Source organism: Coturnix japonica, chromosome 12 (assembly GCF_054131305.1).
Source record: "Coturnix japonica strain WE chromosome 12, WE-NBRP24, whole genome shotgun sequence".
NCBI lineage: Eukaryota > Metazoa > Chordata > Aves > Galliformes > Phasianidae > Coturnix > Coturnix japonica.
In genome coordinates, this window is record NC_140674.1 from 21052818 (window position 1) to 21079669 (window position 26852).

At 44.2% G+C, this 26852-nt stretch overlaps 1 protein-coding gene across 3 annotated transcripts in view; it reads left to right on the forward strand.

Annotated features, from left to right (window-relative positions):
* PPM1L (protein phosphatase, Mg2+/Mn2+ dependent 1L) overlaps positions 1–26852 on the forward strand; it is an 81035-nt gene that overhangs the window by 45575 nt on the left and 8608 nt on the right. For all 3 annotated transcript variants that reach the window (XM_015872084.3, XM_085513370.1, XM_085513371.1), the window contains exons 2-3: positions 10601–10775; positions 24087–24248. In XM_015872084.3, coding sequence (XP_015727570.1) covers positions 10601–10775; positions 24087–24248 — 337 coding nt within the window. The remainder of the gene's footprint in view (positions 1–10600; positions 10776–24086; positions 24249–26852) is intronic.

Here is a 26852-nt window from a genome sequence, read left to right on the forward strand (position 1 = left end):
TAACTTCCAGTTGCGCCTTTGAAGTTTTTTTAGTGTGGTATCGTGGACATTTAATCCGCGCTGTGGCTGCTCTTAAAAGCAGTGAGAAATTGCAAAGTGAAGCAGTAACCAAAAGGAGCTGTTTAAACATTTCATCCGTCTCGCTTCATGATGTATCTGTCTTGATTTCGGTGTGGCAATAAACCTAGTGATGACTGCAGTTCCAAGTCTGATGCTTCCAAAATGACTCAGTTTAGGTGCAGATGGTGTATGAAGGTATAAAAACTGCTAAGGAGTGACTGCAACACATGCTTTCATGTAATTCCAAGGCTGAGAGCGTGTGTGTGTGACTGGGGCCAGTGGAGACCCAGTGTGTGTCCTGCAGAGCGGATCTCAGCACTGTGCTTTTCAGTCACACTTGATAGTCAGCGTATTGTGAAGTCATTCTTTTTGCCCGTGTGTATTTGCTTTTTGGAGACTTTTTGTTGTCTTCATTCATCAACATCTTTACATTCATGCGAGCAATGCACACAAAGGGGGTTGCACAAGCCCTCTGGTTTCAGCAGCAGCCTGTTTGGCTGAGTAATGCCATTGCTCATCCCTTGCCTCATCCCAGTGATGACAACTGCCCGACATCAGCTTGACCTTCTGCTTTGTTACTAAGTGCTATTTGCAACCCCTTGTCCTAACGAGCCAGAGAAACAGTGTTACTGTGTACTATCATATTTAATTAGATTGTGTTCCAAGAGGCTGCCATTTAAACTGTAACTTTTATTTCCCTGGCTTGGGTTTCACCTTTCCTTTCCCTAACTTCATTCCTCATTACTTACTTTTCACCCACTAATTCATGTCATTTGCTCTTTTTTCCTATGTCTGCCTCTTTTCTCTGTATTTTCCCTGTGTGCCTCCAGGCTCTTGGACTCAGTAAGCCCAGGAGAGCTTCTCACACAGCCAAGAGAACCTGTTGGTTCTTTAGCTGCATGCATCTTTAGAGAGAAGAAATAACACCATCCAGGCACTTGTGTTTGTCTTACCTGGGGGCCACATTTTTGCCGTTCTTTCTCTCATGGATGCTCCTTTCAGGGCTTGTGTAGTGAAATGGCACTACAAGATGAACATGCAATGGGAACCTTATTTATAGATTGCAGTTGGCTGCTCTTCTATTTAATGGAGTTCTGTCTCTGAGCTGGTGTCATTTAATTACGTGTTTTATGTAACTGCTCCCTGTTCATTCTTTCCACTCTGGAAGGTTTGTGTTTTCATACTCAAGAGGGCGTTTTAATTTTCATGAATTTTGTAAGTCCATAACTTGGGAGACAAAGCTGCAAACAAAACAGAAGAACCCCAGGATGGAGACACCTTCTGTAGCAGCGTGGATTGGGTGGAGGGTCGGCTAAAGCTGTTCATTTTCTCACCAGCTACTGATTGATCTAAAAATGTCTCTTATTTATCCTCTGTTTAGTAATGGGGGCTGCAGCCCAATCTCTTTGTCAGTAAGGAGGTGGAGGCACATCTGTGCATCCTTGTTCTAATGTCTGACCTGGCTTTCTCTTGTTGGACACTGCTTCCCATTAACAGTTCCATAATAAACTGCCACACTCAAATGTTACGGTTCTATTCATGCATTTAGGACCACAGTTACCCTTTTTAAGGGTGTGTTGTGCCATGATCTTGTGTTTCAACTCCTTGCCTCCCACACAACGGGCAAAAGCAGCGCTCCTCCTGGCAGCCTGCTATTACACCAGCACATACAGAGGGCAGACAAAAGTCCCTTCTATTCTGGAATGGTGTTGGATTAGTTTTACACAAACTGTGAATGCAGCACTTTCCTAGCTAGCACTGTGCTCATTATTTGCAACACGGGTCAATACAGTGGCCTTTTCAGATCTGAAGTGAGGAGAGAACCTAAGCAAAAGAACCATAATTGCATTTAAACAGAGCTCATTGAGTCTCAAAGTCATTATCTTCACAAATTTCAATTTCCATATACATGGCTAAAGGAAAATGTCATCAGGCGCCCGTGGTAAATCGTTTAAAGAAGGACATGGGCACATTTTCCCCGTTAACTGTTTGTGTGCACTGTTTGTCACAGCTTTTGAAAGGCAGTGGGACACAGTGAGCGGGGCTGGAACCAATTGTGGTTTTGTCATCTATTCATTAATCTCCGGGTTCCTCCGAGTAAATGATGCAGCACAGCGCAGCCACAGAGCTCAGATTAACCCTTGGGCTCTGCGACTTCAAATGCATTTTTTCCACAATGAAGCCATTTATCTTGATTCTTATCTCTTTTTGCAGCATTGGATGTAGCATGGGGCTAATTATACACGTGGTTCTTAATACAGGATTTTCATAACTCATAGAAGATATGGAGACCTAAAGGAAAGCCTGAGCATTGCTTCCAGTGTTAGGCATATCCAATGTAGTGAAAGCTTTACCAGGGCAGGACTTGGCTGGGGGTCATGGCCAGAGTCCCAAACTTGACTTCTGCAGTGGGAAAAGCAGCATTTTGTTCCTTAATTTCATTCTGTAGTTCAATTGAATTGCATAGACTACTTTTTTTTTTTTTTTTTTTTTTTTTTTTTTTTGAGTAAGAATCTCAAATAGATAATAAATTTCAGACCAGATGGTTGGATTTTGGTAAAACGATAAGCAAGTAAAAATAGAATCTTCTCAGTCTCCTGCGTAATGAACTAATTCTGAGAGTGTTTCAGCCCAGGCTGAATCTTTCTAATTCTTGTGATGATTTCTGCTTGGCAGAAAGTGATGTCTTTAAATCAGGAGAGACCATTTAGATTGAAATATTCCACTACACTCACTCTCCCTTTGCCTGGAGAGGGAGAACAACGTCAAAGAAAGAAGAAAGCTTCTTGCTATTTAATCGTGTCTAATAGGTTATAAATACACTTCTCAAATGCATGTAACAGAATGGGAGGCTTTTGGTAAAAACCTGATTCTTTGTTAACCTTCTTACATCCTACTGCTATTTGCAAAAGCATCTGCACAGAAATACCTGTAAGGCATTTAAATAGCTGTACTGATACAAGGTTACAGTCCCTGAGCTTTAAATATCATTTTCTCAGGGGCTGCATGGAGTTGCATTTGTTTTGCAAAACTGGTGGGGCTTTTTCCCTTCTTTGTTGGACTCGTTGAGCTCAGTACAACACAACATGCAGTATTTCTCTGTACAAAGCAACATTTGGTGCCCAGTGTGCCCTATGAGGAGTTTGGTAATCACTCCTGACCTTCTGACCATAACTTGTAGTTTGGGACTCAGATTTTGCTGCAGTATGAAATGATGGAGGACAAGTATTTTCATGCACTTTTAAACTTTTTTTTTTTTAATTGTTTCCTAATTTGATATTTGGTTACTCCTCCATTAGTACTGATAACCATTATCAGTTGATTTGGGACATTCATACTTCATTTTTAATAATTAACTCAAGCATTCTTTCTTTGTTCCATTAGCTAAATGATGTCTGTTGGTAAGTACAGATATGAGTCTCGTGTGCCAAACTGTGATGTCTCTTATGGCCAAGTGGACGTGGAAGTCGTGATTATTGTTTGTCTGTTTGTGTGTCTTCCAGGACTTTTGAAATACATCATCTGTACAATAAGCTTCAGTTACTTATTAGTTAAATCTACCCGGAGTATTATAAAATTAAGGCTTTGACTGTGGTAATTTTCAGTTTAATTTACCTACTAATCTTAATTCTTCTCCTAAAAAGAACATGAATAATAATGGGCTTCCCAGCACAATTAGGATTCAGAATTTGTATCCGTGCATGTGCAATTTAAGTGCTAATGCATTTGCTTTTATTAGGGTAGTAACTGCTTATTCTCATCATTCTTAATGTATTTACTGAAGCTTTTTCTTTCTTTTTTTTTTTTTTTGTGCACATATGCAGTTGTCTAAAGACCTGGAATAAACCCAGGTGGAGCATCACCCTCACCTTCCTGGGAAGGTTTCACTGCATATCAAAGAGGCTGAGGCTGGAGGCAGCCGTGTGTTTCTGGCAGTTAGGTAGAATTCCTGTAGTTTGGTTTGCGCCATTCGCTGTGTGCAGCAGAGAGGAATCTGGCTCCATCATTTGTGTTTGTGCACATGGGTGGACAAAACCATCCCAGCTCTGCTGAACTCCATGAGATTTGTGCTGGCCCATTCCCCAGCATGTCTGGGTCCCCCCAAGGGGAGCACATCCACCAGGAGGAGCAGCCTCTGCCCCTCAGTCTGTGTCTCTGTTCATCTAGGAGTGTGTACATCATTTCCTTGGGGATAAGATTCCCCTCCACGGTGACACCTCATTGTGTTCATTGATAATAACAGTGATAATGATGGTTAACCAAAACATACAAGCAGGGCATGTATTCTGATCTGATGTATTTGCTGCTTTGAATACTTTCCAATCAACACAGCATATATTAAAGTGATTATGTGATAGGCTTCATGGCAATTTTGAACAGACATTGTTGAGTAGGTCTATTCATAAGGAAAGCCCTCCTGGCTCTTGTATGATTGGGGTGTAATAGTTGTATCAAAGATTGGGAAAGTGATAAATAATGAAGGTCAATTGAAAATCCAGAGTAATTGGATACATTTGCTTGGTGAAAGCATGAACAGAGCACGCCTTTCATTACAGTAGGTTGTAAGGCTGTGGAGTTAATACAGCAGAAGGCTGAAGGGTGCTTGCACCAAGGATGAGATATCATGGCAATGGAGAGCAAGAAATGTTCTGCACATGGGCATTGAAGGGGTGGTTTGGTGTTGCACTTTAACATGGCGTGGTCTCAGGTCCCAGTAGCATTACAGGAAGACCTGAGGAACTGCAGCTAACGGAAGGGACCAGGAATGCTCAAAAAGATTGGGAAGCCTGCACAGTAACTTGACATCTAATCATGTGCTATTCAATGAGCTCCATCTATTTAGGTTATCAATGAGAAGATAATGGGGTGATTTGATCAATTTGCATGTATTTACATGAGAAAAGGGAAGGTAGGTGAGCAGACATTTTACTCGATTCAGTGCTGGAAAGTCATAGATAATAGTAGATTCGGACTGGAAGTAATGCGAACATTTTCTTTGCTATGAGAAATTATCCTCTAACATTAAGGACAATTAACTTCCAAGGGCAATAGGAGACTCTCTGTTTCAGAGTAGAAAATTTTTCTAAATGGCTTATTCAAGCAATGAGAAGGAAGTTCTATGGTCCTTCTGCTTCAAGATGTCAGACAAGATAATCATGATGCTCCCTCTTGATTTGATAGAATAAATCTTTTAATTAGACGCCCAGATTCTGAAGCAACCCTTGTAGCTCTGCCAATTACAGTGTCATCTCTGACAGGTCAGTCTCTGCGCTCAGTTCCTTTCCTTGTCTGTCGCATGAGTGACTGCTTGACTCTATCAGATGCAGCACTTCTGGGTAATTTTAATTAATTAAAATTATTTATTAAAAAATGAATTATTCAAGTATTTTGCTGTCCCTTCCCTGAGTGGAAGATTGAAAATGATGGTTTTGCCTTTACTCTCACCTCTTCTGATCCATGCTCTAGAATAATGAGCCCCATGCTGGCACTCAAGTGCTTGCTCAGTGTAAGGGAGCACATTCTTATGTGACTGACGGAGCGGGGAGTGGGAGGCAAAGCACAGCGTGTAATTTTTACATTACAAATTTTGTTGACTTACTTGCTTCTCATTCCAGGACATTTAAATAAGTCTGTTTCAGAAGTGAGTGACAAGTGCTGTCTTAGGAAAGAGACTCAAATCCATAATGTAAAGCCATAAATCATCACCATTTATCATTTGTATTTTTATTCCTTCTGTTTGGTGATATGGCTGCTTGGAGGGCTTGCAGCCATAAATCACATATAGGCTGTGTCAGAGGAGATCAGGCTCTCTGTGCTCAAAGCACAAAACCAGAGGAAGCTCCACACCAGATGGCCTTTGCTTTCCATTTCATGGGCACCGGTTCTCACTGGGCAATTCGTTATTTTCTACAGTCGAAGCAGCTGTGGATTACTGTAATTATAGATTAAATATATCTCTGACAATCCAGTGTGAATGCTAATTTGAACTTTATGCATCTCCTTGGAATCAGGTTAATTTTCTCATGATTATACAGCCTCTGATTGACTAAAGATGTTTGCCAGGCTAATATTTTTCCTGCTATGGAAGTAAATTGTGCATGGATTGCAAAATACCAGTGGTGTTTGTAGTGTTGTTGAAAGTCCTCAGGGAGCGTTCCTGAGTCCTGCAAGCATTTCTGACATCGTGCTTTTGCTACCAGCCTTGGTTAAACTCTGGGCTTGGCTTTCCTGGGACACTCACTGATTAATAACAAGTTATTGGCTTGAATAGTTATTTTTGAGGGGGAAAAAAGGATTCTTTTTAATAGATACAGTGGGCTAAGGACACCAGAAGTTTATATGGGAAAACACTGCTAATGAGTTTTTTGACTTCTCTGTTCTTGAAATAGTTCCTTGCTGCAGAGGGCAAGATGTTCATCCCATTGCCATTTGTAGACCTTGCATTATCCCCTTGAGAGTAGATTATGTTTTGCTATCCTGTTTTCCTTCTGAATAACTATTAATAGACTCACGTCCTTTGTCCAAGGGGTTTGGCATAGCAAAATTCCACTGACTTCAGGGGAGTTATTTGTGGTTCCTGCTGATGAAGGAGCAGCATCAGCCTGAGCGAAGCTCTCATCGAGGCAGGGATCCAAAGAGTGTTCTATAACCATTTCTGGGTACAGTCAGCTCCCAGCAGGGCACTGAGATGTCAAGGAACACCTCTTAAAGGTTCAGGTCTATGCAGCTTGTTCTGTAACTACAGTGAAGTGGGAATAAATGTACTTGAGCACGGCACCAGGAATGTGCTGGTGGAGCTCTCCTGGTTGGCCCCGGCAGCAGAGGCTGCTGTGTGCCAGAGGGCAGCGCACACAGGTAGATTGACCTGGGAGCCTTCATTTCCTTGAGGTGTTGTTTCTTTATCCCAGCAATCTGGGTTCATGTATATAAACATCTATTTAGAATGTATTTTTGTAGTGTACTTTTTTGAAATAATGGGAAATAATGGGAACCAAGTTACTGCATCCCTGCATGCCCTGAGAGAAGCACTTTGTTGGCTGCGCCTTACAGTTCTTGCTGCCTGCTCATAATAGAGATCACTTGATCTTTTATTCCACTTTTAGGCACCGAAGTTAAACTGCTTACTCTGTTATTCCGCTTCTCTTCCTTTATACTATTTTAAAAGTAGCCCCTGCATTTGCCCTTCCCAAATAGTGTCTCACTGTCCTCTGTGTATTATCGAAGACAGAAGTTGTTAAAGAAATTGTTTCAGTCAGCCACCTACAGCTGAACTAATTTCATCTGGCCCAGCCAGCTGGAAAACCCTGATCTTTACAAACACTTCCTAACATATTCTTTCCCTAATCTGTCTTGTGATTTTGGTTACCTTCCTCTGATATAAATTGCCACTGGAACACAGGAAAGTAAAGGCAGTCATACTGTAGCCAAAATGAGACTGCAAACACTTCAGCTTTTATGGCATCATCTGTCAAAAGCTTTTCTACTCTGCTGAGCTGTAGACCAACATTTGCCTGTCTTCTTCTTATTACAAATGGACTTGCAGAAACTTTTCTTGCCTCCTTGGCGAGTTTTAAGTCATTTTTTACTCCAGTCTCCACTTGTGTCCATGCTCATTATTGCATTCTGACCATGCGTGTGCTTCCTTCCAAAATCCTTCCCTTGGGTGAACCAGGAGGTGAGCAAGGTGCCCCTTGTCCATAATGGCACCTCTGCCCTTGCCCTGCAGCTCCTGATGTGTTGTGTAGTAGTGACCCTGTGACCTTCAAGCACAGTGACAAGAAGAGGCAGAAAGATGTGACAGAAGAATCTTGATTTTGCTTTTAATCCTTCAGTGTAGATGCTATGCCAGCAGTACAGCTCTCTAAAGTGGGTCTGTATTGTCCTGTGGTCTCTGGATGCTTGCAGCAGCGAGGCGGACAGGACAAATTGTCTCAAGAGTATTAAGGTCAGACATCAGTATTAAGGTCAGACATCTGTAATTTCCCTCCTGTCCCTGTAAATCAGTGCAGCCAATGAGGAGCACAGGTCTCAGGCAAGGAAGTCCTCATCTATTCTTTGCGCTGGAGATCTGTGTTATGACTCATAGCTGTTCTATCTCCTTAGCTTCTCTACCTGCTGTATGTGCACCTGTGCTCATCATCCCACACTGATGTCTGAGGCACTCCTTTCTCACAGGGCCATGGATCTGCTTCTAGCACTTGGTCTCTCCATCATCACATTTGATGCTGGAGCACTCTGGTCTCCTCTTGTATGCCCACGGGTGTGCCAAAGGATGCAGACCCTCTGTCTGCATGTCCCCAGTTGCTGTTTGGCCACTTACACAGCTCTGTGGGACATACGGGGCAGCTGCTCATCCTCTGAGGACATATTTCAGGTGGCAGGAATGCCTGGAGCCATGAATTTGCTTTGATGGAAGCCTGAATTTTACAGGTTGAGCAGGTTGGTAATTCCAGACTTGAGAAGTGTTGAGCTGCAGCAGCCTGCAGAACACAAGTAAAGCAACCAAGGCCGAGGCTGAGACTTTCTCTTACAGAGTTGGCTCTTTCTCACACACCAAATATTCAGCTCCTGTTGTGTGAAATGTGGCTTGTAAGGAGACTTTTTGCTCGAGCTGCCGCTTGGCTCCTGAAGTAGCTTCACAAAGAAGTTGATTAACCAGTGTAGACCTTTACTTCCCTTCCATGTGCTTGTTGTCCTTCAAGGCTGGAGGCTGAGCCAGCTACCTGTGGCCCTGGGCTCTGGGCTGGCTGTGTCCTGCTTGGCAGAGTAACACTTCAGCGGGAAAGTAATTGCTGCACATATGTTTGGAAATGCCTATGGTTGTGCACATGTATCCCTTCTGGGTCAGGAGTGCTGCTGAGGATGACTTCAAGCACTCAGTGCAGCAGCATCTCCTGCAGCATGGCAGGAGGAGCTCTGGGTATGAGCATCACAGGAAAAGGTGCTTGGGCAGCATTTCTCCATGGATTGTGGTGTCCTGATGTCAGTGATGAAGTCCTGTGCTGTGGGTGCCTCGCTGGGGCTGCCTCCACGCAGCCAGTGCCTTTGGTCGTGGTTGTGTTCCCATCTGCTCCCATCCATCTGTCTCTGGGCTTATGCTCAGGTTGTGAGGTCTCAGGGTCAGAAGTGATAGTGTTTACAGCCACTGGTGCTCATGTATTTGCTCAGATGGCGCAGGAAAATGAACGTGTATAAACTCTTCTTCTGCTTTCTGCTCTATGGAATTGCAGCAGTGGGAGAGCACAAAAATACCCCCTGCAGAGTGAAGCCTCTTCTCAAAGCAAACATTACACAAAAATGCCTGAACGTGGACTAAATAATTAGTGTACAGTGTGTCTTTTGGCCTTCCCTTGGAAGAAAACAGCTATTAGACAGTAACACTAAATACACTGTACTCATGTGGACAGTTTGTTTGGTTTTTGTGGAATAATTCCATTCGTCTCCCATGGCTCAGCCTGCAGATAAATTGAACACAACTTCAGTGATATTTTAAGGTTATGATTTAACCAGCCATCGACTTTGGAAAACTAAATATAGACCCAGGAGAGCACGCTGCTGAGCTGTGGTCAGTCCCAGGCCTGCAGCAATGTTGTGTTTATCATTTTTCTCTTCCCAGCACACAGCGGCTGCAGCAGCAGTGCTGGCAGGTGGGCACCTGTCCAGAGGCAGATGCTCTTCTCATTTACTGCCCTGTACGTTTCCTGCACGTTGCTCTGTAACACTGGTACAACCATGCCACCTTGTGTTAATTGCTGTTTTCTTATGGTCTTAATTTTTGCTCTGTGTGACCAATCAAGTATTCTCTGTGGATGTGTAATACATCTGGCCACATCTGGTTATGGAACCATCAGGTGAAGGGATTCCATTCACTCACTTGATACTTTGTACTGTGTTATGTTTTCCTATTGGAGCATGGTTAACGGCTTCTGGACTGCCATTACCTTCTGCTGATGGAAAATTAAGTTTATTTTTCTAACGTATTTTCACTGCTGTTTTTACATGTTCGTTTGGGTGGGAAACGTTACATGTTTATCCTGTATTGAACCGAAAGGTAGGCAGAGCTCATCAGCTGAGATGTAACAAACTAGCAGAGCTGCACTGAATGACAAGGCACATGGTGAGGGCTGTGAAGGCGACCTGAGCATCAAAGCCTAAATCCCATTCATTCCTCAGGATACCAAGGTTATACCCTTTGAGTTACTCTGTGTCTCTCAGTTTGCTGTTTATGGAACATCTCAAATGGACAATCAGAGCATTGTTAATGGAGAAGCCACGACTTGTGCATCCTGCTGGAGAGTAGGACTGTGCTTTTGCTCCGAGAAATTTGTTCTATTGTATCCCTGCATCCATGGGAGTCCTGGGCACACAGGGTAATTTTGGCAGGGAAATGACCTGTTGGTTTTATCACTATGGAGTTGGTAGTATTAAGAGTATTCTGTTGTATGGATTGTTGAATTTGATAGTGCTTCATGAAGCTATGGACATGCATGAAGCTTTTCAAAAGAAGTGCTAATTAAACCTTTGTTTCTTTCCTACACAGTCTGCAGCTGAGTATGTGAAGTCCCGCCTGCCTGAAGTCCTGAAACAACATCTGCAGGACTATGAGAAGGACAAGGAGAACAGTGTGATGTCTTACCAGACCATCCTGGAACAGCAGATTTTATCAATTGATCGAGAAATGCTGGAAAAATTGACTGTATCCTATGATGAAGCAGGTATATCTTTACTTCTTTCTAAGTCACGTGTTGCTGAGAACAAGTTGCTCACTTCCAGTCTGTGGAGGGATCGTGAAACCTGTTCAAATGTTTTTGACAAATGGATGTCTTGCACATTAGTGCATTCTTCTTCACACCAAACTTGTTTTTGAGCTCACTTAGTGTGGACTGTGTGGTCACAAAGTCTGATTTTTAAATGTGTCGTGATGGATGTGGATAGACAGAAACAGATTACTGGTAAAATGTCAGAGGGATTTTATTAGTGCAGTCACAGAGCTCTGATGATTGTGTCGTGACAGTCAAGATTTCTGAGGGTTTGTAATTATAGCTGATACTTTTTACTAGCATTTAGTTTGAAAGTAGTTAGAAGAGCCCTAGCTTTGGGATCCTTCAGCTCTGGGATCTGTTGTCCTGATGCCAGGACTCCTGTATGATGACAGAGGAAAAAGAACAGATGCTCTTGGTGGTGTCTGCTGATCTTCCAAAATAGCCTCCCTTATCTGCCATACTCGTCATCCCCTGGCTTCTCAGCCTTAGCGAGCATTGACAAGCTTGTATTGTTTTGTGGTGTCACTTTGTTCTTACAATGTAGTGCTGAGAAATACTCAGAGCACTTGGATACTCAGTCTCCTGCTCAGACTCCTGCTCACTATCAATGTCTTTGATCTCAAATGCTCAGCAACTGAAAATGCCATGTGCAGTGTCTGATCTGGGTACTTGCAAGGCTGTGAGCGTTAGTGACTTGAAACAATTGCAATGCTCTGTTAATTCATCAGCTCCTTTCACACACTCACCCAGTAAATGCGCCTCATTCTCTTAAACTGCTTTGATCTCAGAAGCTCTCAAGCAACTTGCAGTGCATTTCAGACTGTACATGTCATGTGCTTAAGGGGCTGTGCGTCATGGGAGCTCTTGAAGGACAGCGCAGTTAAACCAGGGGCTCGGGGTGTATTTTTCATCACGTATCTCCAGTTTTTAATGATGCTTTAAAAAAAAAAAAAGCTTTTTAATGCTGTCGCTTTCTGTTGCTTCTGCTTATATTTTAACAGAGGATTTACCAGTCCAATGAACAGTGTAGATCCTTTGCTGTCACGCTGATTTGGTCACTTCATCTACCGTCATTTTGATTGATTAAAGTTTGTTAGGAAGGAAGAAAACAGTGGAGAAAATTACCAACCTCCATCAGGAGAAAAAGATAGCATTTTCCTTTATTGAAAAGTGCACGTTTGTACAGAGAAAATAAAGACTAAACTGCTCCAAACACACACTTGGAGATTTATATCATACAATAAAGCAATCATGCAGAAATGCGAAGTTATGTAAATAAGCATTTCAGTAAAGTCTCAGCATTCAAAACTGGGAGAGGATGCAACTCACTGTAAATTCAGAGCCAGAATTTGAGTCTGGTAATCAGCTAAAAAGAGAGGTTAAAACCCTGAGATGGCGGAGGCTCATCAATCTGATCATCTCACTTGTTCACTACAAACATACAACTGGTGCTACCTGCACTTGAAGGAAGATCTGACTGTGATCTGAGCACTGAGAATGTGCTGCTCGAGCCTTTGCAACAGATGTTCTTCATTCCAAGCTCTGCAGCTATTCAGACTGTTCAGTCTCAGACCAGTTGTGCTGGTGATGTATTTGATTAATATTTTTCTGTATCAAAGTCAATTTAATGAGAAGATGAAGCTGCTGGCAGGGAGCTGATGTGATCCATCAGCAAAACCCAGCCTGTGCTCTGGGCAGTGATGCTGGTCGGGATGCTTGCCTTGCTGGTGGCACCCAGAGCCTGGTTGGTTTTATTTCAGTTGTGGTTCTGAAGGCCTCTCTTCTCAGGAGAGCATTTTCCCCCCTCTTTTCTTCCATCAGTGAGTTCTTTGAAGGAAAATCGGTGGATATTGTACTTAAATGCTGTACTTACAGGTGCTCTGGAGAGAACAGCACTTGTCAAAATGGGTCTAAGCTGATTTTTCTGGTTAGGTATCCCAACTCCATCGTTTTGTAGGCTGTAAATGCATTTTGTGTGTTGTGTAGAACTCTGCTACATCCATTTGCTGGATTAAAACAATACGACTGTGCATGTTAATTTGGCCTTTGTAGCACAGCATGCAAATATTACCAAAGTGGAGCTTCGACGGACTCAATGTTCTAATGCCCCTTTCTGTAAATCTTCCCTGTTAGGAAATCATTTTATCGAAACTACCAAATAAAGCGAGTTCATCTAAAAATAGGCAGCTGCTGACAGGATGCTTAGCGAAGTTTGACTGAGGAAGATTCGTACAATGAAAGCAGGCCAAATGTGACAGATGGATACAAATCCTCTCGTAATCTTTAAATCCCTTCGTTTAAAAAGTGGCATTCTTGAGTAGCTACGGCTGGGTTCATTTTGTGCAGGAATATTTTCTCTGCTGAAGCTTTACTGGGTGCTGATCCTGTTCCTTCCATTTACAGCACCTTAATGTCTGGGCTGGTCAGTGACTCCCCTGCACAAATGGACATTTAAGGCACTGAAAGGCAACTTTGGCGTTGACTTGTGTGTGCTGGTTAGCTGCAGCCTGCAGGAGGCTCTCCTGACCTCACAGGTCTCTCGTTAATGGATAGCCCCTCTCTGCCAAAGCCCTGTAAAAATTGAGTTTCATTACTGAGTGACAAAAGAGATGAATTTCATTTTTCCCTGCCATGAAGCTGTGGTGAGAGATATTGATTGCAGCCAGCAGTCAGCTCCAAAAATGCTTCCTTAGCCAGTGGTTATCAGTGCGTTCCATGTTTCCACACAAAGGAGGTGGCTGCTGCTCAGCGCACACCCTCCCTGAGGGGACCTGGAGCTCATCCCTGCACGGCCAGTGTCTGAGGGCTGTGCTGTGCTTCACCCTGTGCTGGGGAACCACATCCTCACCATGGTTTTGTAGCTTAGGGTATAATAACCACAGAGGGCCGGAGGAGCCCACCAAAGGGAGCCTATGCTGGCACAGAGAGCTGTCACAGCCTTTTTGGTCATGAGGAAATTAGGTTTCAGTATTTCTGTCCCATTTTCCTCCTCCAACCCACTTTCAGTGCCTCTGAGTAAGTGAAATTGCTCGTAACAGCAGTTTATTTTCTTAAAGTGCATTTTTATGCTAGCAAATCATGTCCCAAATTGCCTGAATACTCCAATCTTAGCAACAAAATTTATTTGCTGCTGAGATAATCTGTGCATTAGCACTATGACATGCAGTTTGTCTTTGGGTGAGATGAGGTTTCTGTTCTGCCTCCACCCAACATGCCCACATGTTGTGCTCCGCTCACAGTCCCTGTGTATCGCTGTCCTCCCCTCCATCCCTGCAGGATTTAGCAGGTAATGAATTGATAATGAATGAAATGGACTCCTCTTACTCAGCCTGTATTTCTGTGCCTCACAGAACACCATTTTTTTTCTGTAGTTGCAGCTGTGAGAAGCGGTTCTGAGCATGAATGCAGGATTCAGGCTTTGGGATTTGCTTCAGGACTGGAGCCTGAGCTCCACATCCTATACAGGAATAACAGATACCTTGTTGGAGAAAATCCTTTCTTCCCATTGCAAAAAGAGCTTTATCAGGTAAAACCATCATTATTCTACATCACAGCCAAACTAAAGGATGTTAACTTTGCTGTGATGTTCATTACAAGGCAGCTCATACACAGGAGTGAGCCATTAAAAATGCAGGAATAAATCTGTTTGGTTTGCTGTAGCTACCTTCTATTACTTTAAAGAAGGTCTGAGGATGCTGGCAGTGTTTCTGATGGGCGCTGGCTGGTTCTTCCTGCACAGGGAAATGCAGCACCCAGGTTCAGCAGTGGTGACTCATTGGGAGCTTCAGCTCTTCGCCTGAGTGGACCATGAGCTCGGGACCATCCCTTGCCCTGCCTCACCACAGCTCTCCCTGAGGTCAGAGTTTGGGCTCGCTGTGCTGCCAGACATCCCCCACCTCACCTCACCTCACCATACACAGCCATAACAGCCTGCGGAGACACACAGCTGTGCCACACACAAAGTGACCTGAGCTTATAAAAAGGGCTGAGCATCTCAGTGGAGTGTGCAGCACTTCAGGAGGGATTTAAAGAGCAGGGAGGAAAGATACGTACTAAATACAGTAAACACAACCATTGCAGAGGCGTTGGATAGCACAGAATATCCAAGAACAAAAAGGAGAGAGCGGGGAAGAAGATGCTGGGAAGAAAAATGCCAGACAGTGCCTTTTCCTGAAGAAAGGATGTGTGCAGGCAAAGGAGTTCTGTATGAATGGCATTTCCATTATCTCAAGGAATGAAACGGGACGGGTTTCTGTGTGCTGTTGTGAGCACCAGTTGTCTGCACTGTAGCAATGTAGTGAAGTTGTTTTCCCATTAGTTGCAAACACTGACACAGCAGACGTGTGAGTAACATTGCTGCAGGCTGTTAGGACAGCGGTTACTGCTGCTCTTCCTTCTGACGGAGACTGAAGCTCTGTGGCCAGGAACCCACTGCTGCTGTTTGCTTTCTGTCAGGCTCAGGTTTCATTTGTCAATGATTTTTAGAGATTTAATCTCCAGAACATGGTCTAAACCAACAACACTCTTTCAACCTTCAGTTGCCATCAGTGTACATTCAGCGCTGAGCCTTTTCCCAATAATACAGGAAGAACAACTTTTACCCTTTCTATCCAGCTGATAACTTCTGTACAATCTCTGCCTTATGCTCAATGTTTTCCTTGGCATATTTAATTTTTTTACTCATTAAAACTGCGTGTTGATCCTGGTTGCCATGAGCCAGAACTCTGTTTCTCAGCAGACCAGTAACCCGACCAAATCCCACAGGGCCATCACCTCGAGTGGGATTTCTCCCTTGTGGCATTAGAGACATCAAATCTGGGCCACTTTTCTAAAGCTCTTCAATAGTGAGCAGGGAGAAACTGGAGGTTCTGGGGAATTCATGCCTTTATTTTAAGCACGTATGTGAAGAATCACATCCTAAATGTGCCTCCTCTTTTCCATTGGCTATGAATTAGCTTTTACTCACAGGTGAACACAGTCAGCTCCAGATGGGAACCGAAACATCTCTGTGAGTGGATCCATAAAACAAATCACATTTTAAGGTACATTCCCACAGAAGCTGGGTGACTCATCTCTTACACAGGAGCTCACACAGTGCCCTGTGGTCTCTCCAGTTCCTAGAGCACTGACAGTGTTTGTAAACAGCAGGTGTATCAGTTAGGTCTGCCCGAGCACATCGCCTTATTCTCTTCAGTTAAAATAATTTTTTATAATGCATGTAATTAGAACCTTTCTGCAGAATCTCAGAGCAGAAATAGCTCTTTGACAGGTAAGTGCCTACTTGTGTGTAACATATCCCTCCCTTTCTGATGAGATTTTTAGCAGATATTCAGCTACTGAAAGTCATCAGCCAGATGTGGTCTTTCAGATGGATGGCAGTGCTGGCACTGGGGCATGTACTGAATGCTGGGGGTTCTGCAGGGCTCAGCCAGTGAGTTAGCAGTACTTCTATTAAGCACATCAAGTGCTGTGTGTGTGTATGTGTCACTGTGTTTGGTTTTGCTGCAGAAAAGAGGTGAAACCAACATGGCCCTGCAGAGTGTGAGCATTCAGGGTATGAGAGGAGAGTCATTTGTGGATTTCAAACCCCATAGACAGCAGTATTTCAGTGACCTTTCCCATTTCACAAGGTGTCTTTGAAAGCTTGCAATAGAATTGCATGGGATGGACTTTCCTGTAGGGAGAGCATGTGTCAGCATTGATTTCTTCTGCTGCCCATGCCCCCCCAAAAAACACAAGGAAAGGAAGAATGACTCAGACAGCTACAACAGAAACTCTTGGCTGGGTGTGCTGAGTACATTGAAAGAGCATTTGGGTTTAATTCCTTTCTCTGAGTGCTTATCAGTTAAGTCTGGGGACCAATGCACAGACTTGTTTTCAGGTGCTCACTCACCTCATCCCTCAGCTGTGACGGAGTTGGCTCAGGCCTGTGCCCAGAGGAGCAGTGCAAAGGTTGTGTGAGGACTATGTGAGGGACACCGCTTTATCACAGCCTGATCGCTTCACTTTCATTCTGTCTTTGGCCAATGAAGGACTTAAAAAATGCATAAGAATTGAAATGCAGAAAATGCAGAGAATCATAAGCCGTGTTTGAGGCTCATTTTGTGTCAGTTTGTGTTAGATTTCTTTTGAAAACCTCGACATGCATTGTTGCTGGAGGTGCTTGGTGTTGGTACTGCGGTGTGTTTCTTCAACATCAGATGCTTGTGTTGCATGGTAAGACAGAGATCAGCACAGATTTATGTTTGCACTTTTAATTTATTTAAGAAATATCAAGACTGCATTTGAAGAGATCAGTTTGCTTGAAATTGAGTGTGTGCAGAGTGGACATCAGCTGCAGGCACCTGGGAGAAAGCTGCTCAGTTAACAGAACTTTGTCACCTGCTGATGGGAGCAAAGAGAGATGCCTGGAGTCAAAGTTTGTTCTACCCACGAGCCTGGCAGACCCTTTGGAGATCCTTATTAAGTCTTCCTGCATCGTTACCCAAACAGCATTGCTGCAGCAGGACAGAGCAGCACAAATCAGTAGCAGCTACACCTTTGCAAAGCCCTTCATTACACTTGCAATCGCAGGATCTCTGCATTGAAAGGAATCTCTTCATCCTCATTGTGCCTACTATTGCCATATAATGTGCAAAAAAACCCTAATATTTAGGTTCTTTTGAAAACATTTCAGTGGGAGAATCATTGAGAAGAAAATATGTTGTAATAATGTCAAGCACATGCACCTGCACTGGGATTTATGGTCTGAGGGTGCTGCTGTGTTTCAAGAGATCGCTTACACTCCTGTCTGCATCTTTATGTCATGTCCTTGGGCTCTTATTTGCAGCATTGTTCAGCTTGTGCTAATCCCTGCTTTGCATGCACAACTGCACTGCACGCCACAATCAATCACTGTTAGCCTTTTTCATTATTTCCCGGTGTCTGAATTATACATGGCTGCATGTAGGAGGAGAAGGGAGCAGGAAGAAAAGAAAGCTTTCTGTTCTCAAGCACAGCTCTCTTAAAAACCCCATCCATAATCTGTAACAACCCATTAAGGTAAAGAAGTTGGCCATAAACAAGTGTAACACCTTTCTAATAGAGGCGGTTGCTGAGTTTTGGCAGTCTCTGTGCTTTTTGCTTCCTCTGTTTGCTGCTTTCTCTGCAGCTCTGCAATCACAGGCAGCAGGCACTGGCTGCAGCTGTTTTTGGGTGTCTTTGGATCTGTGTGTTTGTCTGGGTCCATCCACCAGCTTGGTGTACTGAAAATTGCTTCTGCATAAGAGAATGTAGGAGGTAACTTTTGGCCTGGAAGATGATTAGCCTCCAAGTTTGATTAACGTGGTGAGGGGCAGAGTCACCAGCTTGATTTCAGCTGCATTCTCAGCTCATTACATTCTATGTCAGCAGGTTTTGTGGGGGGCTCTCCAGATAAATCACAGACCTTTCAACCTGCCCATGGTTCTGGTGCACTGTCACTCCCATCTCTTTCTTCCTCCAGTCCCCAGTCTCCTGCCAGCACGTGAAATGGAGAGTCAGACTGTAATCCCTTTGGACAGGCATGTTTGTTTTTCTGATTTTGAGATGTACCTTGGGCACAGAATAAATAACTCTCAAACACCTCCTTGCTCAATCTGTGCTCTAATAAGTTTTTTATTTGTTTAGGAGTTAATGTGAGCAGTCTGTCATGCAGGAACCTCAGAGGCAGCTGGAGAGCATGACAGGTACTTACAGCAGCCCTCAGTGAGAGCAGCAGCAACCTGAGTGATGCTCGTTGCCTTATCCCCCACAAAGCAGAGGGCTGGAGCCCAGGGCAGTGCAGCCGGAGCCCAGCTCACTCACCAGCTGCAGACACCAGCTGGGCAGGGATTTCTGAGCAGGCAGGTCCTGCTCCTGGAGGGTGGCTACTATTTCTGCTGCTTGTGAATAATTTACCAGCTATAGGTCTTGTGTTTGGTGCCTACCTGCTGGTGCCATACTTATGCTTATGGCTCACAAAGTGCAGGGCAATGCCCATGGTTCAAATGAAGTACTGCAGTCCTTAGGTCAGAAGCTGAGCCATATCACACGGAGAGGACACATGCAGGGAATCCCAAGGGCAGCCTGATGCTTTTGTTTAAATTGACATTATTGGTAAAAGCAATTTGCATTTTTCAGAATGGCTCTTTTTAGGTCTGTGCTCTACAGAGCACACTTTTGCAAAGCAGTTTATTGCACTGCAGAAGAGGCAGGTCCAGCTCAGTGTAGGAAACACCAGCGCTGAGGGGACCCGAGGATGTGCCTGCATTGCATGCAGCCTGCTGGGCCCTGTGCACCTCACACAGAGCTGCAGGAAAAGGAGCTGGGGACAATTCCAGAGATGAGATTAGACTAATTTTCTATAATGAACACTTCAGCTTAACACAAACTCCCTATGACAAGCCCTGTTTGTGTGAGAATTAATGTAGCTTTTAGCCCTCTGGGGTTTAATGCTTTTTGGCCAAACATTAAGAGGCAGAGTTGGCCTCTCCAAAGATAATGCTCACAGTCTCTGTTATTGAGGTCATTATCCTGCCAATTTTCTTGTTTTCCTGTGTAGTGGAGGTGAAGCCAAGCATGCCATGCAGTCCCACACAGGATGCATCGGACAGTGGGGCTGAGAAAGCACGTGTCCTGCTCCCCACTGCAGCAGCCCAGGGCAGCTCCAGCTGTAATTCCACTGGTGGCACAGAGCAGGCTGGGGGACTCAGCAGAGCCGTGCTGGCCAATGGGGTACTGGTTCTGTACAGCAGGATGGGCTCAGGATCTGTACAGCAAATGGGCTGGCCTTTAGCTGAGAGAAGAAGCAGGTCAGGAAGTCTGTATGGAAGCATTGGTGGTGTCTGTGTTTGCAGGTGGGATTACATAGGAGTGAAGCCTGTGGAGAGGGAGTCAAAGACCATCATAGCTGTGTAAACCCAAGAGAAGAGATGAAGGCATCTTCAGAGACTGTGCTGGGAAAGAGATGTTTGTGATTAGAGAAGAAAGGTGAAAACTAGGAAAGAAGTAGGATCTCATCTGCTGAGAAGCGCTGAGCTGGCTGTGCCGGAGGCAGATAAGAGGAATGGGAAGAGATGGCTGTCTCCGCTTCAGCTCAAAAACATTGTTAAGATCTTGGCAAAAGCAGTTTCAGTGGTGAGCCTGAGGCAGAGGCTGTGCTGGAGAGAAAGAACACCCCAGGCAATGACTACAAGCAGCAGGTTCAGTGAGCTTAGGATAGAAAAGGAAGTGGTGGCCATAAAACATACAAAGGTTAATGATGTTATGTTTAGAAAGGGGCATTACCAAGGCAAGCTTGTGCTGCAAGAGGAAAGAGCCAGAGAAGTCAAGGGATGAGGTGACAATGGAGAAAGAGCTGGGTTGGGAATGCAGCAGACACGTAACTTTGATGTACATAGTGTGAGGGAGGTTCTGCAAAAGGGGAAGCCATGACTAAAACATGGGATGTGGAAGTCTAATTTTCCAGTTTTGTGTGTGTGCAGAGACCAGAGAGGTAGAGGACTGGAAGGAGAATGCTAGAGGAGGTAGGAAGGCACCCATGGGAAGTGCAGTTGTTTGGGGGAGCTGTGGGGAAGCTTCTTGTCCTGGAGCTGTGGCAGTTGAAGAGCTTGGGGTAAGAGCATGTAGCAGTGTCACTTGTGACAAAGGAGGAATGGGCAAAAATTCCAGGTAGAATAGTGTGAAAAGGAGGAAGAGCAAGGGACCAGGTTACACGTGTTCTCTTATGAGCTATCAGATAGTGCCTGGAAGAGAGATAGTGCTGATGGATTCTTTTTCCCTCTTTTTTGTCTCACTTCTATATCACTTCCTTTTCCTTATTTTGATAAAGCAGGTACCTAAAAACCAGTGTAGCTGGTGCAGCCCTGACTTCTATAAGGCACCTTGGCAGAGGCTAAAATATAACACCACTAATCCTACCTGACTCAGAAAAAAAGCAAACCAAATATACGCTGTATTTCTGCAGCCAATGTTCCACAGGCTTTAAATTTCCTGGTGATTTCCTTCCTTAACTGCTCAGCAGGGCATTATTCAGGCAGCTGCACCGAGGGACCAATATAACATGTGTTCTCCATTTTGGACCCTTTGTGTTGGGAATTTTCCATTGTGCAATTGCATTAAATCTGAGGCAACTGACAAGTGTGCAATGGCTTCTAACTCTGCACAAGGTTAAATGACTGAAATAAAAATAGATGGAGAAGAAAACAAAGTAAGAGAAGTTTGCTTTCCCACGCAGCGGCAGGCAGCACTGCGGGGTCAGGGACTGACACGGGCTGCCATCAGTCAGGGGCTGCTGCTGAGGCCGAAGCAATGCACACGGCAGCCAGCACTATGGGGATGATCTTCTGGCTCTTCTCATTCTCCTTCATACACACGGGTCATACAACCAGAAGGCTGTATTCAGAGTTGTTGTTTTTAAAGGGGTTGTAACAATGACTGCATTCCCCATGTCGAACGTTTCATATGTTTGGGTTTCAGTCAGAAATGCCGGAGTGGCCATTCATTTTCTCTCAGAAATTTAGACAAAGAGTCAGAGCACCTTCAGCAGGTGCCAGTCACAGAGTTGTGATCATGATGCTGCATGAACAACCATTAAGAGAAGCTTCATAAATAAGAGCAAACAGGGGCGCCGTTTATTGATGAATTTTCTTATTGAAGGAGAGGTTTTATCCATGTGAAGAGTTAATGTTTTTTGTTCGGGTAGGGAATGAGCTGACCTCAAATGCTAAATTCCACTTCATTCTGCATAAATGCCCACTGGTACTCTCCTGCAATACTCTGTACCTGCACATGGTGCTCCCTCCCACAGACCCACGGTGCTGCTGCCTGATGGCCGTATCACTTACCTGCACTCCTTCTGCTCTCATCTTAATGATGCAGCTCTCTTTCCAATACCTTCCAGGGTTTACTTGTAAAACAAGCTCTTTAGCACTTACCGTTGCAACTTCAATTAGCCTCAAAGCGCAGGGTCTGTTGGACGATCCATGACTCTTGTGCAGATCTCCAGCTGCAGCCAGTGACCCTGTGCAAAAAGGAGGCAGTGCTAATTCAGAGCTTCAAAACCACTAAAAGGGCACTTAGCTGGGCAGAATCTCATCATCCAAGGCAGTAACAGGTGTGATAGTAGCCATAAACAAACCCCACACCACTCAGCACACATGGAAAGGATTCTTATCCATACTGAGGCATGAGCCTGCACCTGCACTGTGTTATTTTGTCCTTGCTGGGTTTTTTTAGCCACAGACAGGAAACTATCCATTTAGGTCTGCAGCGTGTCAGTCAGTGGCACAAAATGAGATGATATATGTAAGTGCCTGTTCTGTGACAAAGTATTTTTAGTTTAAAGCTGTGTGTGACAGACCACTAAGATGAAAATAAATCTCTAGAACACAGTGCATCTAAAAACAAACTGTTTATTACTGGTTATTATGCTTATTCTAGCCATGGGATATTCAACTACTGGCATGGGAACTCCAAAACGTAGTTTTAAATTCTAATTTGGACAGCAACACACAAGATGCAGCTTTGAGTATTTGGATTTAAGAGCACAGAACACAGACCTGAGCCTCAATAGGGCTGCATGGGGGCAAATCCAGCAGTCAGGGTGCTGCTGTGGGTGGGATGTGCCAGCTCTGCTGCTGTGTCAGAACACGCACCCAGAGATGTGTTGCTCTGTGCTGGCTGAGGATCCCTCATTTAGGCCTTTGAATCCATTCCTTTGCTCTCGTGTGGGCCGGTGATCTCAAGTCCCTGTCAGAACAGCTTTGGAGGTTTGCATGCTGCCTATCACCCATGCACCAACCTGTGCCATTTCTTCCTCTCAGTCTTTGTTATGGGAGGAGAGTGTGTGCCTGGTTGTAAGGAATAATTAGATGCCAATTAACAACAGAGGTGAAAACTCAGCCATGTATTTCTCTAGACAATGAAAAAGGAAAAGAAAGCAGGCGTGCAATGTATTGGATTTGCTGTTGAAGGACAGGAGTACCTTTCGTAAGAATTTGGTAACAATTTTAGGACTGCCATTCAATCCAAGCATCAGGAACGTTCCCTTTAAATGTTTGTTAGTGTGTATATATAAAAACCTATTTGATGTCCTTCTTTCCCAAAATATGAATGAAATTCTGACAGCTGGTCCTAAGCCAAAGCAGGGCTTATTTTTAATGCCGGGGATTTGGGTAATACAGCTCATATCACCCTGGCTGCAAGGGGAAAACGCACCACAGACACGTTCTTAATGGGGTCTGGTCAACTTTCACTCTACTCTGCATCACTTAAATGAGGAAAATAAAAACAGTACTGTCACTACTTTGAAAACAAGCAATTATTCCAGTATTTTTCTGTCACTTTAGCTGGCAATACTATGCCTGCTGAATACTATGGTCAATGAATGATCTTTTTTTTCTTGTATTTAAAGGCCAAAGTAATTAAAACTGTCAAATTGTTTCCTTTCTCCAATAAAACACCCTTCCGATGTACAGCCTGCCTTAGCAGCAGCAGTTAGAGCTGCTTTATTCTCTCCTGATGGCGCACACAGGGCACTGTGCACCAAAGCTCATCCTCAGCACCCAGCTGTCCACTGCAGCCATAGCTCTGGGGATGGGCTGCCATGGGCTGTAAGCCCTGACATTATTGCTTGGAGGAGAGAGGAGACAGAGGCTGTTTGACTGGTGAACATTCAAGTGCTGGAGCTTCAGTTCATGAAAGCTGCACATGGGCTCTGCTGCCAATATGCACTTTTCTCTCTTATTGCTTCTCTCGTCCATTAGGAGAAGTCAGTTCTCAGAGACTGGAAAACACTCCTCCCCTTTGAGTTTCTCTCCGCCGTTATCCATCTAAAGAACGTTTTCCTGCCAATTGTTTGTTCCTAGCTGAGTTTAAGACCATCGAGTTTAATATTTTCAGTGTCACCCACCTGCCATTCTGTGCAGGAGCAATACAGAGCAGGGGCTGAGATAGGTGTGCGTTCAGTGTAATAATCTGACCAAATAACAATAAGAGAGAGAGTGAGCAGGGAATGACTCGGTAGTACCCAGCGATAAGAGAGGAAATCTAATGGACTCAAATATCCTTAGAAGAGAGCTGTCAGATTTGATGACAGCCTCTTTCACGGCACTGATAGAATAGAATATGCTTCAGTCAGATACCAGTACAGCTGCTGGTCCACATGGCCACAGGCAGCCCCTGGAGAAAATGTGCTATGTAACTGCAGATAGATATATCCTATCTATTTGTTTCTGTTACCCTTTCCCTTCTGTTTTTCCTCAGGTACAACTTGTTTGATCGCTTTGCTGTCAGACAAAGAGCTCACTGTGGCCAACGTTGGTGATTCGCGAGGTGTGCTGTGCGACAAGGATGGGAATGCCATCCCCCTGTCACACGACCACAAGCCCTACCAGCTGAAAGAGAGGAAGAGGATTAAAAGAGCCGGTGAGTTATAACATTTTTGCTTTGGATTGAAAGTTCATCTTTTTCTTCTCTGCTCTCAATAATACAGACTTTTCCCCTGTGAGGCAGTGAAAAGTCCCAGACTGAGAAACCAGCAGATAAAATCTTCTATTATTAATACAGCACTTTTCAGGGATATTTCATGGTTCAAACAGAGAAATGGAAACAGGCTGAACTATCCCTTCATGAAGCGGTGTCAAAGTAAGAGGAGCAGCCTTCATCTTCTACAGCCAGTTGACTGTCCCAGCCAGTTCCCTCCTGATCTCTGCAGGGAACAATTAATAAACAGGCACAGCACCATTGCAGGCTTCTGCACACACATCATATCAGCAGCCTTTATGTAAGAGGCCGAGCCTTAAGCTGAGTACAATTTAGTTACTAAAATAAGCAGACCATGAATCTAATTAATTAAAGCTACCTTTTGTGATTGTTAATGAGCACAAACACATACACTGTAGCAGGAGTCCAAGGAAAGAACATTAGAAATGGTAACCTTACACAATAAATCTTTCTAGCTTTCTTAACTTGTCACCTGAGACCTCCTGGGGCAGAAGTTGCATTTGATGCTTCAAGTTTAATGGCCAATTCTCCATGAATTTGTCAAAACCTCCTTTGAAATGGTTTCTGTTTTGGTTCCCACAGCAGCAAATTATTTGAAGAAGAAAAAGTTCCCCTTGCTTGTGTTAACCATACTGATGAGCATCGCCTCTAGAGATGCATTGTTTCTCTGCCTCGAATTCTTCATCTGTAAAGTGAAAATAATACAATTTTTTCTTGACTGTAAAACATTTTTAAAACCTGCAGGTATTCGGTAGGCTCACACTAGTATAAATGCCTGTGCATGGCAAACACACGCCTTCTGCTGTTAGCTTTTATCTCTGAGGAAGCTGAAGAGCAGCATGATTCTTCGTGCTGCTATAGAGGCTGAGGGTTAAGTAAGTTCCCAAAGGTACCAGAAAGTACCAGAAAGAACAGGAAAATTCTGGTCTCACTTTGCTTCATTCAGCTGTGTACCTGGGAGACGTACTAAGGACATCTGCAGATCTTTCATTCAGCAGTTCAGCTTCCTAAGGCCTCTTTAGCAACGCCATCCAGGTGCTCTGTATAATTGTGCATTTAGAGAAGGCCTATGCTTGCAGCTCTCATGCTGCAGTCCCCAGAAGCCAACACACAGATTTCTCCAGAGTGTTCCTATAACATAGTATGAGGTTACTAATACCAACACTTGCAGCCAGGACCAAAGGAAGGAACTATCTGAGACAGCAGGGCCCTTGCTTCCTTACAGATGTTGCTATTACCTGTTCATCAGAATGCTTACATAGGCAGCAGCATGAGCCACAGGTCCTGGTCAGCACTGCCTGCAGCTGTCGCAGGGAGCTGGCTGCCACACACTCGTGCTGCTCCTTTCACAGCTGAATGAGAGCAATCGCAGCACTCTGATCCTTTCCCATGAGACGGAAAAGTGTACATCTTTCTGCAGAAAACACAGATCCCCTGACTGGGGTCCTGAGCAATGAATATAATATTCACTTAAATAGGGGCCTTGGAACAACCACAGTCTTGGCTTTTGAAGAAATGCTCAGTTGTAGCACTACAAGGTGACTGTCACTGATGGAAATTGTATTCACCTTGAATGCACTCCTTGGAGCTGAACTCTGTACGTGTGGAATGTTTGTGTGGCTGCCAAGGAGCTTCTATTTCTTTAATGTCTTTTCTTCTCCAGTGACAGCTAGAACTGCAGAACATTTGCTTTTTCTTGAGAATTTCTAAGTGCTCTGTATGGATGACTTTATAAAACAAAACACTGCAAGTGCCAACAGATACTTCACTGAACCTCAGAAACTCGTGCTGCTGTCAGTTTCAACAGCCACTTGACAGCAGCACTGGAAAGTCATTTTGCATGTATAAGCACTACCTGCAAAGCCTACTGTAAGCCTGCTGCAACCAGTTAGCAGCATCAGCTGTCTCCTCTGTGAGTACAGGAATGGATGTCAGCGCTGCTTTCCTCTAATTGTCTGTATAATACATACTTAAAACTGCCTCTTCTTAATGGCATTTTGCTTCCCGTCACTCCAGTATGTACGTATGATTACTCTGAGGTACTGTAGTTATAAACACTCGTGAAAAAAGTGCTGGGAAATGGATGGCTGAGTAACATGCAATCAAGATGCCCTCAGAACATAGCGCAGCAGCTGGATGAGGTTTATGTGACTGCACAGCTGAAGTGGAATTGCAATAGTGCAGAGTACAAAGCTGAATACATTCTGATCACTATAAGGAACAAGTGTTTTTCTAAGAACACCAAGGCAGACAACTTGCAGATATAAAAACAGCAGTTCTTCCAATCTGGTTACATGTTTTAATGCTCCATGATAGACATTTTGCAAATTATTTGTCCTCAAGTGACTCTGGCTTTTGATTCATGTTAGAGTGATGGAAATACAGCTACACATCAGTGCAGACAGTGGCACACAAAACTGAAGGTGCTTCCACTCAGCTTTGACCTGGAGGCCCTGTGCAGTTCACTCCCCAGCACAGTGGGGCTGGGTGCTGCCCAGGTGCTGGCTCAGTCAGTCCCTGACTTCA